This window comes from Mobula birostris, chromosome 7 (genome assembly GCF_030028105.1).
Source record: "Mobula birostris isolate sMobBir1 chromosome 7, sMobBir1.hap1, whole genome shotgun sequence".
NCBI classification, from domain to species: domain Eukaryota; kingdom Metazoa; phylum Chordata; class Chondrichthyes; order Myliobatiformes; family Myliobatidae; genus Mobula; species Mobula birostris.
In genome coordinates this window covers 70544415-70558738 of record NC_092376.1, presented here as the reverse complement: position 1 = coordinate 70558738, position 14324 = coordinate 70544415, and the positions used below count along the sequence as shown (strand labels likewise).

Sequence of the window (14324 nt, the reverse complement as noted above, 5' to 3'; positions counted from 1 at the left end):
TGTCCAGTTACAGACTAGAAAAACTTAAAAGGAATCGCTGTTGGCTCTCGCGCAGGAGGACTTAAAACTAAAAAAAAACAAATACTGAAGCGTATGGAGGCAACCGACAGGGAGTTCACGGACTGTATGACCCGGCTGTTGACGAACACTGAAAAACTGACTAACTCTGTTGCATTGATAAAGCACCTTGTTAATTGTATAAAACATGTCTGCATCAGTGTTATCTTGTATTTCTATACAGTGTTACATTAGACTGTTACACATCTATTGTCAGAGAAGTATTTGCATTAATAGGTAAACCACCTTCATGCAAGGAAGGACAGAAAACAGGGCAAAGTGAGTATACTTATTTATTCAGTAAGCTATGGGTCAAAGTATTTGGTGAGTACATTTCTAACTCTTCTGGCTTCAGTCTCATTGCCATTTGTTCTGAAATTGTTAGGTTGTATAGGGGGGGTTGCATTCAAGAAAACAATGAAATGCCGTGCTGCTGCCATCTGTTCCGGCACGTCATGACAGCATTTTTAAAAATATCTGTTTACCCAGTCCACACTGCTCTGCACAATCGGCGTTTTCCAATTGACACACTCTGGAGGGCGTTCTAGAAAATCTCCGTTTTTGGGGGAGGAAAACGCCATTTCAGTGTGGACGGAGGGTCAAAACGAAGAGAAAAAGCTTTGGTTACGGATTTATCCGGTCTAGTGTGGACGTAGCCTAAGACTCTTAACGATTCTCATGTGATTTCTATACCCTTAAACAACCCACAGAGTTTATAAACTGGAAAACTACCCACCATGAATTAGAACCGAAGAAGCCGCTCGAATGAGTGGCAAAATGTCTTCGAGAAAACACAGCAAGTCCAGTTGCCTTTGTTTACTACTGCTTGATTTAAAAATATAACACAATTTTACATGGAGTTAACTGCACTGCAGACCCTTCTGAAGTTAACATGAAGCAGAAGGGAAGTTAGACAGAGCAATTCTGTGCACCAGATTAGTCCAGCATACTCTGACTATTGAACACAGATCAAATGACGCCAATTACTCCTATAATGCCCATTCACACCTACATCAACATAAACTGGAACAGGAAGTTCCACACTGTGAAACACTCCACATGTATAAAACAATGCACAATAAAATTAGCTGTCACAAGTTGGTGTGCATAAACGAACACCACATATTAAGTATGAAACACCACTTTGCCTCCTTAGCAAGACCTCTGAAATGCATTTTAATTATAGAGGCTGCTTTGGCGAGATTTGCCCTTGAATGCCAATGGCCTGGAAATCCAAACTTTCGAAATAATCTGTTGAAAAAGTGGGCACTCAGAGAAAAGATGGAACTTAGAGAAAAGAAGATAGGCACGTATTTTAATGAACAAAAGCCTTCATCTTTACCTGATCACTTCCAACCATTTCGTTCTTCCACTGTTGTCGAGGCAAGACCATGAAGAAGCAATGGGAGATGCCGAGAATTCACACTGAATGACATCACTTAAGTGGGCCATATTAACTATTATGCAACAGAGGGCCACAACTGTATTTCTGGAAAGAATTCCATTGTGCAACAAATAAAAATGCTGTATCAAGTGATAAGATCTTTGCAAAGGTTGGTTGGAACCTTCAAATGGTATTTTGCTGTTGTATGTTAAAAAAAAACTGCACCAAGTGTAATAGTGATTTAAAATAAAATCAAATATTTTCTGGGAGGGATATCTCTGTGTTACCATGTCAATGTACAATTAATCTTGCACATACAGCAGTTGGGTGAGGATTACATGCGGACCAGCCAATAGCTGGTAGTGAAGGACAATCACATGATTTCCCACAAGGTGCACATTGCTTTCAGCATACTGTACTTTTTAGCATCAGTTTCAGAAGGTTGCAAGTACAATAAATTTGCAATTTGTGCTGCCTTCATTGCTCTCACCTCATTTGGTCAGCCTGCAAACAAGAGGTTGATGCTTTGCTACGTATCACATTGTGTTTTGGCTCTCCCATATCAGGTTTCCTATTGCTTTATTAATCCTGCTGACTAATCCTGTGTCCATGAGCCACAGGCAAGGCTGACAAAATTCCAAATTTGACTTTGAGCTTGGATAAATACTGAAAATAAAATTAATCTGCACACAAGGCCAGCACTGTTTACATTAGCAAATTTAGGAGACTGGATTTTTACTGACATCTGCTCATTCTCTGACATTATATGTGACATTCTCTGACAAGCTCCTTGTTCTGGAGCTGTTCCGGCCTATGATCAGGCCACACTTAGATTCCCTCCAGTTCGCCTACCAGCCCCGACTAGGAGTTGAGGATGCCAACGTCTACCTGCTGAACCGTGTCTACGCCCACCTGGACAAGCCAGCAAGCACTGTGAGGGTCATGTTTTTTGACTTCTCCAGTGCGTTCAACACCATCCGCCCTGCTCTGCTGGGGGAGAAGCTGACAGCGATGCAGGGGGATGCTTCCCTGGTGTCATGGATTCTTGATTACCTGACTGGTAGACCACAGTACGTGTGCTTGCAACACTGTGTGTCCGACAGGGTGATCAGCAGCACTGGGGCTCCACAGGGGATCGTCTTGTCTCCCTTTCTCTTCACCATTTACACCTCGGACTTCAACTACTGTACAGAGTCTTGTCATCTTCAGAAGTTTTCGGATGACTCTGTCATAGTTGGATGCATCAGCAAGGGAGATGAGGTTGAGTACAGAGCTACGATAGGAAACTTTGTCACATGGTGTGAGCAGAATTATCTGCAACTTAATGTGAAAAAGACTAAGGAGCTGGTAGTAGACCTGAGGAGAGCTAAGGTACCGGTGACCCTCGTTTCCATCTGGGGGTCAGTGTGGACATGGTGGAGGATTACAAATACCTGGGGATACAAATTGACAATAAACTGGACTGGCCAAAGAACACTGAGGCTGTCTACAAGAAGGGTCAGAGCCATCTCTATTTCCTGAGGAGACTGAGGTCCTTTGACATCTGCCGGACGATGCTGAGGATGTTCTACAAGTCTGTGGTGGCCAGTGCTATCATGTTTGCTGTTGTGTGCTGGGGCAGCAGGCTGAGGGTAGCACACACCAAAAGAATCAACAAACTCATTCGTAAGGCCAGTGATGTTGTGGGGTTGGAACTGGACTCTCTCACGGGGTTGTCTGAAAAGAGGATGCTGTCTAAGTTGCATGCCATCTTGGTCAATGTCTCCCATCCACTACATAATGTACTGGTTGGGCACAGGAGTACATTTAGCCAGAGACTCATTCCTCCAAGATGCAGCACAGAGCGTCATCGGAAGTCATTCCTGCCTGTGGCCATCAAACATTACAACTCCTCCCTTGGAGGGTCAGACACCCTGAGCCGATAGGCTGGTCCTGGATTTATTTGATAATTTACTGGCATAATTTACATATTACTATTTAACTATTTATGGTTCTATTACTATTTATTACTTATTGTGCAACTGTAACGAAAACCAATTTCCCCCTGGGATCAGTAAAGTATGACTATCACTACCTATCTATCTATGTTAACCCAAATTGCACTCAGGCTGAATTTCAAATCTAATGTTATTGGTGAGAAAACTAATCAGTTATTGTTCTGAACAGGAAAAAAATATACAAATGCACAGAATAAATAAACTTTTCAATCTTATTTCATTGAAACATAAAATAACTGTCTTTACCTTTAAAGAACACTAAATTATTTGTTTCAATTGCAGACACTTTTTCTGTTTGAGACAACAGAATCTCAGTATAACAAAATAAAAGAAAGAGCAGTCAATTATTTATTTTAACTGAGGACACATTCTGTTAGGAACAAACAAAATTTCTGTATAAGGGGCATCTCTGCTACATTTTTATTATATATTTCCAAACTCTAAAAATCAAAACAGAATCATTGTGATAACAATTTAGTAAAGGCCAAAAGGAACATTCCTTTCAATTTATTTTAGAATTGAATAACTCAAGTATATTTTATCAATAGAATGAAAACTTTCATGGTTTTGATGATTAAATTATAGTTCAGGACAACCTAATTAAGTATGCAGTTTGTTCATGAATAGTTCCTGAAAGAATTAGATAAGGGAACCCATCAATTTTGATAAATGTTCTGTTTTATAAATTACATTTACCTGTAACTTTCCAAACAATTAATCAATTCTGAAGAAAGTTTTGACTGCCTATTATCAGTTTCAACACACCAAAAGCAGCTCATGATACCAAGAAGCAATTAAAAGTTTTCATGAAGGTACAATCATTTAAATACTGGCATACCTATATGCAACCAAAGTAAGAGCTTTCATGTAGTTCAATGATCATTTCAACAATGGTACTTTTTAGGAAAATCAGATTTGAGAGAGGCATAATGTTGCAGAAAGTTGAAGAGGAAGGGAGGAAGGGAGGGTGGGAGGGTGGGAGGAAGGGCAGGAGGGAGGGAGGGAGGAAGGGAGGGAGAGATGGAGGGAGGAGAGAGATAGCAGTGTGTGCAGACACAGTGGCCACTCTGGCTCAAAGCAATGGTGAAATTTCTTATCCTGTTCGTTTTCTCTATGACTGAAAAACACTGGTGAACATTCAGAACACAAAAACCTGCAAGACGACCTCACTAGCGAGCGGAATAAGGAAGGCATTACGTAGTTATGGACTAACGTGGGAAGCAGACTCTCACTCCACCCCACAGTCTACTATAGCTACTTAGGGAAGTGGAAGCAGTCAGCAGAAGCAGTGCACTCGACTGCAGAGGCACAGTACGTGTGCCAGTATTAAAGCAATAAAGCCAATCCCTGCAGGTCCACACTATCATAAATTGTACTCAATAATGTCCAATTCCTGGAAAATTAAGGATTAACTGCGTCTGCATCTGAACCGTTGAGAGATGAGGACAGTTGCACACCTGCCCTGACAGGAACACCATTACAGACTCCGCCATCCAGCTGGAATGCCTAATCTCCTTTCAGGCAGGCAGAAAAGCTGTGACCTCCAGCAAGACCCTTGGAGGAGGTTCTGTGTGTCTACATCAGTTAGAACTGGTGTGTGAACGTCTCGGTAGAAATGGCCCACTGCTAACTGCAGATAGAGTTCGTAATGGTGAAGTGCAGGCCCTTCTGCTTACTGAGGGGGTTCACTGGTATTGTGATCATTGCTGTTTACATTGCCCCTCCCATTCTAGTGGTGGGGAAGTGCTGCAAGAACTCAACAGCACAATCTGCAACCTTGAATCCGCTCACCCTGGTGGTTTCTTCATTATTGCTGGTGACTTAAACCTTGCCAACTTAAAAACAGTCCTGCCAAAGTTCTATCAGCTTGTCAGGAAAGAATATATTAGAGCTGAGTTACACTAGCCTGACTGCAGAGGTTTGTGCACTCTTCAGGGATCGCTGCACATCGGGGGTCAGGACAACTGTAAGGTCAGCACCAGCTGTGCTCTCCGTGCCATCAGGAAGGCAAAGCATGAGTACACACAGAAAACCCTCAGACACCAGGGACACACAGCGCACGTCCAAACCAAAACTGATTACAGGTCAACCCTGCACATCAACCACTGCGAATCCTCCCTTCCTGATAGGCTGAGTGCTCTCTATGTACAATTTGACCAATTGACTGATGTGACATCGAGCAAATCCCCCTCTCCCTAAGGAACAGGCATTCTGTCCGGCTGCAGCTGAGATAAGGAGGACCTAGCCAGGGTAAACTCATGCAAAGCTGCGGAGTTAGACAACGTACCTGGTCAGGTGCTGAGGAACCGTGCAGACCAGCTAACAGAGGTCATAATGGACATCTTTACTATCTCTCTGAAACAGTCCACTGTCCCTACAGGATTCAAGGCAGCCACCATCATTCCGGTCCCCAAGAGAGCAACGGTAACTGGCCGAAATGGTTACTGTCCCGTGACAATGACTTGAGCAATCAAGAATTGCTTTGAGCGGCTGGTAAAGGATTGTATATAATCCCACCTACCCGCTATATTGGATCCTTTCAAGTTCAACTACTGCTTAAACTGGTCCACTGATGATGTCATTGCCTCAGCCCTCCACTTCATCCTGTCCCACCGAGAAGACAATGCCTCATACGCCAGGATGTTGCTCACTGACTTCAGCTCAGCATTTAATATGATTACCCTTTAGAGGCTGGTGGGTAAACTGCTCTCAGTGGGACTCAACACCCCTCTCTGTAACTGTATCTTGGACTTCTTGATGATAAGACCCCAGACAGACCAAGTTGCTCCATCATGCTGTACACTGGTGCCCCCAGTGTTGCGTGTTCAGTCCGCTGCTGTTCATGCTGCTGACTCATCACTGCACGGCCAGATTCAGCTCAAACCATATCATCAAATTCGCTGATGATACTACCGTGGTTGGCCTCATCAGCAACAATGATGAGCGAGGATGTAGAGTGTCTTGTTAAATGGTGCAAGAACAACAACCCCAGTCTCAATGTTGTCAAAGCAAAAGAGGCGGTTATAGACTTCAGGAAGGCACAGGTCGACCATTGCACATCAATGGCCCTGCCATGGAGAGAGAGAAGAGCACAATATACCTTGGTGTGCACATAACAGACAACCTAACCTGGACCCACAACACCTTCTCACTAATCAAGAAAGCACGGCAGCGTCTGAACTTCCTGAGGATATCGGGGCGTGCAAGGCTCCCTGCCCCCATTCTAACAACTTTCTACAGGAGGACCATTGAGAGCTTCCCGTCTGGCTGTATCATTGTTTGGTATGGAAGATGCAAGGGATCAGACTGGAAAACCCTACAGATGATAGTGAAAGCTACTGAGTGGTTCATTGGGGGCACCCGCCCCTATTTTTGACATTTTACTTGGAGCATTGTAGACAAAGGGCCCAAAGCATTGTTGAGGATCTCTACCACCCATCTCACAATCTCAAGGTAGGAGGTATTGAAGGAAGCATCAGGACTAGGACTGCCAGACTGGGTAACAGTTTCTTCCCTCAGGCCCTGAGAGTAATGAATACCCTGCCACCATTGAGGTCTCATCACTAGGACAGAGAGCCGTTTACCGTTTTCCTGTGCTGAGCTTAGTTACATGTGTTTTGAATTATATTTTATCAATTTATTTATTGCATATGGGTGGCGGAGTGGAGATACATACAGTATCTACCAAAGGAGCTGTAAGGCACTTCTTCCCTTTGCTAGCCTGCAGGTCACCTTTGGTCAAGGTGTAGCACCCAATCAGGGTCACATGAAGCCATGGGAGTAGGTGGTGGATGGTCATATGAGCAGCTGGTGCATTCCACGTCCCGGTTATGTGACCACTGACACCAGGCAGACAACATCTGAAGGGTATTGCTAATGCCTGGGGCCACACCTTCCTGGGCAGTGTCTTCACAAGACGTGTGTCCGGGAGGCACACCATTGATCACCTACATCTGCAACATATGATGATGATGACAGTATCATATTTTGGTTCATGTGTTACGTGTGATACATGATGTGTCAGTGCACCATGGTCCGGAGGAATGTTGTTTCATTTGGTTGTAAATGTGTACAGTCACATGACAAATTATCTGAATTTGACGGGGGGAGGAAAAAGAAGAGGGAGAGAGGAGACGGGGTAAAGAGGGAGAAGAGGAGAAGAGGGGGTGTAGAGGGGTGGGGGAAAGGGGAAAGGGGAAGGGGGAGGGGGTTAGGAGGAGATGAGACAGGGAAGAGGAAGAGGGGGAGGTGGAGGGGGGGCAGGGAAGAGTGGAAAGGAGAGGAGAGGAGAGAGGTGAAGGGGAGAGAGGGAAAGAGAGGAAAGAGGAGAGGAGGAGAGAGAAGAGGGGGAAGGGAAGGGGGGAGGGAAGGGGGAAGGGAAGGGGGGAGGGAAGGGGGAAGGGAAGGGGAAGGGGTGAGGGGGAAGGGGAGGGGGGAGGGGAGGGGGAGGGGGAGGGGGGAGGGGGGAGGGGAGGGGGAAGGGGGAAGGGGGGAGGGGGAGGGGGGAGGGGGAGGGGGGAGGGGGAGGGGGAGGGGGAGGGGGGAGGGGGAGGGGGGAGGGGGAGGGGGAGGGGGAGGGGGGAGGGGGGAGGGGGGAGGGGGGAGGGGGGAGGGGGAGGGGGGAGGGGGAGGGGGAGGGGGAGGGGGGAGGGGGGAGGGGAGGGGGGAGGGGAGGGGGAGGGGGGAGGGGAGGGGGGAGGGGAGGGGGGAGGGGAGGGGGGAGGGGGAGGGGGAGGGGGAAGGGGGAGGGGGAAGGGGGAGGGGGAAGGGGGAGGGGGAAGTGGAAAGCGGTAAGAGAGGAGAGGGGAGGGGGAGGAGAGAGAGGGAAAGAGAGTAAAGAGGAGACGGGGAGAGAGAAGAGGGAGAGGGGGGAGAGTCTGTGCACCTGCAAGCATCGCCATGCCTCTGGCGCCAACGTAGCATGTCCACAACTCACTAACTCTTAACCCTAACCGACGTCTTTGCAACATGGCAGGAAATTGGAGCAACCACAGGTAACCCACACTGTCATGAGGAGAACATTAAATGTCCTTGCAGACAGCAGCATGAAATAAACCCTGATCGATTATCACTGGCATTGTGATAACCACCATGGAGCATTCTGATAACCACTGTACTACTGTGTGGCCCAAATTATGTATGAATTCTTTCTAAAACCAAATGTAAAATTTCTTTATTTCTTCTTTGAGTTGAGACATAAATTACACTTCAAGTGTTCCAAAAAGTAGCTAAATTTTGTTAAATTGTCACATAATTTCTTTTACAGATACTTTTCAAATATTCAAATTAACAAAAAATTTGTCATTGTTCAAAATCTTATTTCTTACTTTAATCTAAGCATCCAATATATCATTAGGAGAAAAACTATTAATAGATTCTGAACATTGATTAACTGAATCCTTGATAATTAATTTTCTAATCTCTATCTATTAAATGTTGAAATTGCATATCTTGTGATTAATGTTAGCAGTGGAATTTGAATCCACAATATGCCAAATTGTCATAACACAAATTATAAACTAAAGGTAACTGAAAACTCAAATTGCTAAAGGCTTCTGCCTGGCTAAGGATGGAAACCAAGCTTGTCACTCATCCAAAATGGTACAAAGAATGTAAAGTATTGAGTGTTGAATGATCAACAATAAACTACATTCCATAATACTCCAGACAATTTGAAAATATTAACAAAATTTATTGTGCAGAGTGGCATTATCTGCATGATTATCTGTTTTCAGAGTATCAATGGAACTGAAGGTTTAAACCCACATTTACAAAAAGGTACTCTACAACCTCATACACACGTTTATTTGTTTATTGGTTTATTTAGCAATACAGCACGAAGCAGACCCTCCTGGCCCTTCGAACCACGCTGCCCCAGCAACCCCTGACAAACCTGATTAACCCGAACCTAATCACGGGACAATTTACAACGACCAATTAATCTACTCGGTACATCTTAGAACTGTGGGAGGAAATGCAGCACCAGGGGAAAATCCACTTATTCTACAGGGAGGATGTACCAACTCCTTGCAGATGATGCCAAAATTTAACTCTGAAGCCCTATTACAGCCCGGTGTCTCGAGCTGTAATAGAGTTGCACTAACTCCTTCTATTTCATTGCTCACTTCAGGCAATGGAACTAATTTGAGACTTCTACACTTTATGGCACTAAAGAGTCCATACAGTGACACTATAAAGCGTCGTTTTATGGATATACAATCAATGTTTATAAGCTATCTTTTGTATTTATATTTATTGTACTTTTTTACTATCATGTGTTCTTTATCTCATTGTGCTTTTTTTTGGTGCAGAATCTGATCCAGAGCAAGAATTATTCTGTTCTCATTTACACTAGTGTACTGGAAGTGACATTAAAGAATCTTGAATTATCAGCCATGAAATTTAGAAAGTTAGAAAATACTTCTTCAAATGTAATGAAAAAGCTTCTGATGGCTAAACATATCAGCCCAAACTGCAGGTTTCATAGCGTCATTATTGTCTCCATGCTCTGCTCCACGATTAAAAAGCTATCTATGTAAATCTAGTTGAACACAGTGTGATGAGTCACCACTGTAGGATAGACAGTTTATTCATTCAGTAATACAGGAGGATCTCCAATGGATGGCATTTGAGACTAGGTAATATAGTATACCAAGATTATTCATAACTTTTCTCTCCAGTTCCGTTCCTTATTTTTAAACCCTTTGTCAAGGCAATATTAGTGACTGATTCGAGCTGAAAGACTTACAGCAGTATGAAATGCAAAATAAGAATGTCGTCCTTAATTTTTTTCAGAAAAATATTGCTATTTCAGAAGATCTATTGAACCATATCTGCCAGCTTCAATTTGCAAATGGCTTTGAACATCCAGCAGTTTGGACTATAAAGAAAGCTTTACCTAAAATGAGAATGTTGATTAGTTTTACGGTCTCTGCATTTCCGAATTTAATTGAAATTTTAAATGTATCTTTGGAAGCAGACAGTCAGACACTTCAACAAAATAGGATATATAAAGGGCTTGACATTTGACAGTTTATGCTTCAGATCTCAAAATAATTTATAAATAGCTCTGTCACTCACTTTTGCACTAACAAATGTAATGTCAACTCTCCAAGCATCAATCATGACTGTAATTGTCAAAATGAACCAAGAATATAAATTGTGGCAAAATTCAGTTTAATTAAAAGAAAATCTACATTTTAATTTTCCATGTTTGAAGCTCAACAAAGGCTTACATCATATATAGTTGAGATAAGTAGACTTGAGTTTTTATGACTGGACACTCAATGCAGATAGTAACTGCAGTGTTAGTCACTGTTTGATATCTAAAACATCTTTAGAATTTAATTTAATCATGAGGAATTTATTTTGAAATGTTTCTCTCAGACTTCAGTTAAATTTGGTAACTGAAATATGTACTAGTTAAAGATTTTATCAAAGATTCATGGCATTTTCAAATTCTAATATGAGTTGCAATATAAGAAATATTTCAACAATGCATCACAATGAAATTCTTTTCAGGAAAAGAATACAATAGAAACTGGAAATAAAATCCTAGCTTTTATTATTGTACATTTATAAAGTATGTAATTTATTATCCACAATAGTCAGAATAATGTACAGCACACTGAGGTACTACCATGTATAATATTATAGCAGTAAAATTTTCCAGGACTAAATTGTAAGACATCGTTAATAATCTCAGATGATGTTGAAACATGAGCTTTTTGTGCTATGGTAGCAATAAAGATGTTTTCTGAATATATTACATATTAGCTTGATCTCACTTCTGTGAAACTCTTGGCTTGGCAGAGGGATAATAAGCTCTCCTACAGATTTGGTTTTGGTTCCAGTTCCTCTAAATCATGCAGTGAGGCTTACAGAAATTCCAATTGAGGATGTGGTCAGGCAGAAATAGGGATATATTTCCAAGAAAAGAGCTGCAATACAGAGTTGAGATAGACCTTAATAAGTGACAAACCTGTGCTAACAAATCCAAGGTACATTAGTAAGACTAATGCTCCAGGGAGGGGCTATTCTGTTGGGGGAAGGTGATGATGTTTGAAAAGTATGTAATTTATTATCCACAATAGTATAAGTGGGATATTTTGTGTGGGGGGGGGGAGAGACAGAGAGAGAGAGATAGAGATAGATAGATAGATAGATAGATAGATTTGGAGTAAGCAGATTTAATGGGAAGCACCTTTCCCATCTTCAGATCTGTAAGGACTTTCCTAAAGCTGTTCTTGCTGCCCTTATGCTGCAAGACTTCCATATAACTTGAGCTGGCAGGCCACTAATAAACCTTGAGAAGCCGACAACACTGTTTGTAACTATGGCCAAAAACTAAAATTATTAATCCTTCTCCTGGGATACAAATTAGGTGCTGGCTCATTACACACCCACAAGTAATCATTTGTAACCACTGACCTGACCTCAACCCACCTGTTTCTATTTAGGAGTTTAATTCTAACCCAGGATTTCAAACACTTATCCTGACAAACTTCATGTTATTACTCTTGGTAGCACCAAACCCCAGGCTCCCTATCAAAAATGATGCCAGAGAAATTAGAATCCCGTCCTTTAAAATGTTATGGAATTAGAATGTTTCCCTTTCAGAAATCCCAACTCTATTAAAGTTAGCCAAGACAGGCGGCTAGTGATACTGTTTGCATTTGGATGCAAAGTGTATTTTCTTTCGCTGTTGAAAAGATCACAGATGGTGATGAAGGGACTTACAGGGGTGAGACAGATTGCAGAGTTGAGTGGTATCAAAACAACAGCACGCAATGTTAACAAGACCAAGGAACTGATTATGCGCCAGTCCCCATTGAATGGTCAGCATTGGAAAGGTGAACCGCTGTGAGTTCCTGGGCACCAGCATCTAAAATGATCTGTCCCAGCCTCGGCACATTGATGCAATCATGAAGAAAGCACACTAGCGGCTCTAGATTGTTAGGAGTTTAAGGAGATGTGGTATGTCCACAAAGATTCTTGTAAATTTCTGCAGATGTACATTGGTGAGCATTCTAACTGGTTGCATCACAACCTGTTATGGAGGTTCCATTGCATAGGGTTGAAAGAGGTTACGGACTCAACCTGCTCCATCATGGGCACAACACTCCCTATTATCAAGGACATGTTCACGAGGGGTTACCCCAAGAAGGTGACATCGATCATTAAAGACCATCACCATCTAGGACATGCCCTCTTCTTGTCACTGCCCTGGGGGAGGTACAGGAGTATGAAGACTCACACTCAAGGAGTTAGGAACAGCTTCTTTTCTTCCGCCATCAGATGTCTTAACAATCCATGAGCCCATCCACGACCTCATTATCCCTTTTTTGGCACTACTTACTTATCCTTATAATTTCTTAAATTTTATGTGTTTGCAGTGTTTTGCTGCAGCAAAACAAGTTTCTTATCATATATGCGTGATAATAAATCTGATCCTGATTTTGAAATTGCAACTGGTGTTTCTTCATCAAGACAATGTAAGGAGGGAAGGGTCTGTGATTCTCCTGGGGTAAATCAAAAAGTTCTTTTAATTGCATGACAGACTGATTCAACATGCCGGAAATCCTTTGATTGCAAAAACAATCATCTTTGTGATAATCCATTAGGAAAACATGATAGAAAGGTCATTCTTTATTCTTTCAGAACACATGTGAACTAGTAGGAAAGAAAGCATTCCAGGGTAGAAAGCTGACAACCAGCTGTGTTGTAAAGTATTTCATATGTGACTGGCTCTTACAAAAAGGACAATATAAAATAATGAGACTTACCGGTCTTAGAGTTAATGGTGAAGAAATTCTGTGGGTTCCCACTGGTAATTTTAAATGTCATTTTATCACTAGAACTGGAATCTGGATCATAGGCCTGGATCTGAACAATGGGAACGTCCTTGGGAGAGTTTTCCATGACTGACGGGTGGTAAATAGGTTGAGAAGATATGGGTGCATTGTCATTTTCATCTTCAACTTCAATATAGATTTCAATAGATGAAAATAATGGAACTACTCCACGGTCCGTGGCATACACAGTAAGCCAGTAAGAAGCAGTTGTTTCACGATCAAGTACATCGGCCGTAACAATTAAACCTGAGACAGAAAGCAACAGAAGAATTAAACAGGTTACAATGGTGATTGATACTCACATTTACCAAGCCAGATATGCATCAATAATAATTTTAAACATCTTAGTAATGATATTTACTAAGTGTAATATAAAAAGGGTTAAAGAATTTGTCCCATACACAACAGATGGTTATTGATTTTAAGCATATTTTTTCATTTTACCTTTTTTCAATTCTTCATTATCTAATTACAACATAAATCTATTGGTGCAATAAAAATCATCCTGAAACAGCATACACAGTAAGATATAAATTGCAAATTATCGTTCTTGAAAGTAAAGCACCATATTTGAGCATGCCTAGAGAATCCAGGGCCTACTAACCTAATATTAAAGTCACAAATTTCATCACACATCATGAGCAGCTTGTAACCCCATTATTCCATTGAATTTATACAATTATATATTTGAAAATACAGTTGAGTTTGAAAAATTACTTACTATTCATTTATCCTTCACTATCCACTCACATTTTATACATATAACATATGTAATTTACATATCATCTCCAAAAGTCAGTGCCTTTTTTTCATTAAATGAATTTTCAGCTTGACTCTATCTATTTTTAAGATCCTAATGCTCATGATGATTGCAAAATACATTGATATCAGAGACTGATAAGAAGAGATAAATGCTGTTTTCCACAACTCCCTAAGGCTGAAAATATTAAGCAAAGTTAGCTTGTTGTGTCCTCGTCAATAATAATTTTCACACTAATAAGTAACTCACTCTTTATTCTGTTGGAATTAGGA

The 14324-nt window shown here is 41.8% G+C and overlaps 1 protein-coding gene across 7 annotated transcripts in view; it reads right to left on the bottom strand.

Annotated features, from left to right (window-relative positions):
* fat3a (FAT atypical cadherin 3a) overlaps positions 1-14324 on the bottom strand; it is a 728759-nt gene that overhangs the window by 303129 nt on the left and 411306 nt on the right. For 6 of the 7 annotated variants that reach the window (XM_072263367.1, XM_072263369.1, XM_072263370.1 and 3 more), the window contains exon 4: positions 13224-13538. In XM_072263367.1, the coding sequence (XP_072119468.1) occupies positions 13224-13538 (315 nt within the window). Of the gene's footprint in view, positions 1-11065; positions 11379-13223; positions 13539-14324 lie in introns of those variants that run through there. The other variant, XM_072263374.1, reaches the window with a different exon arrangement.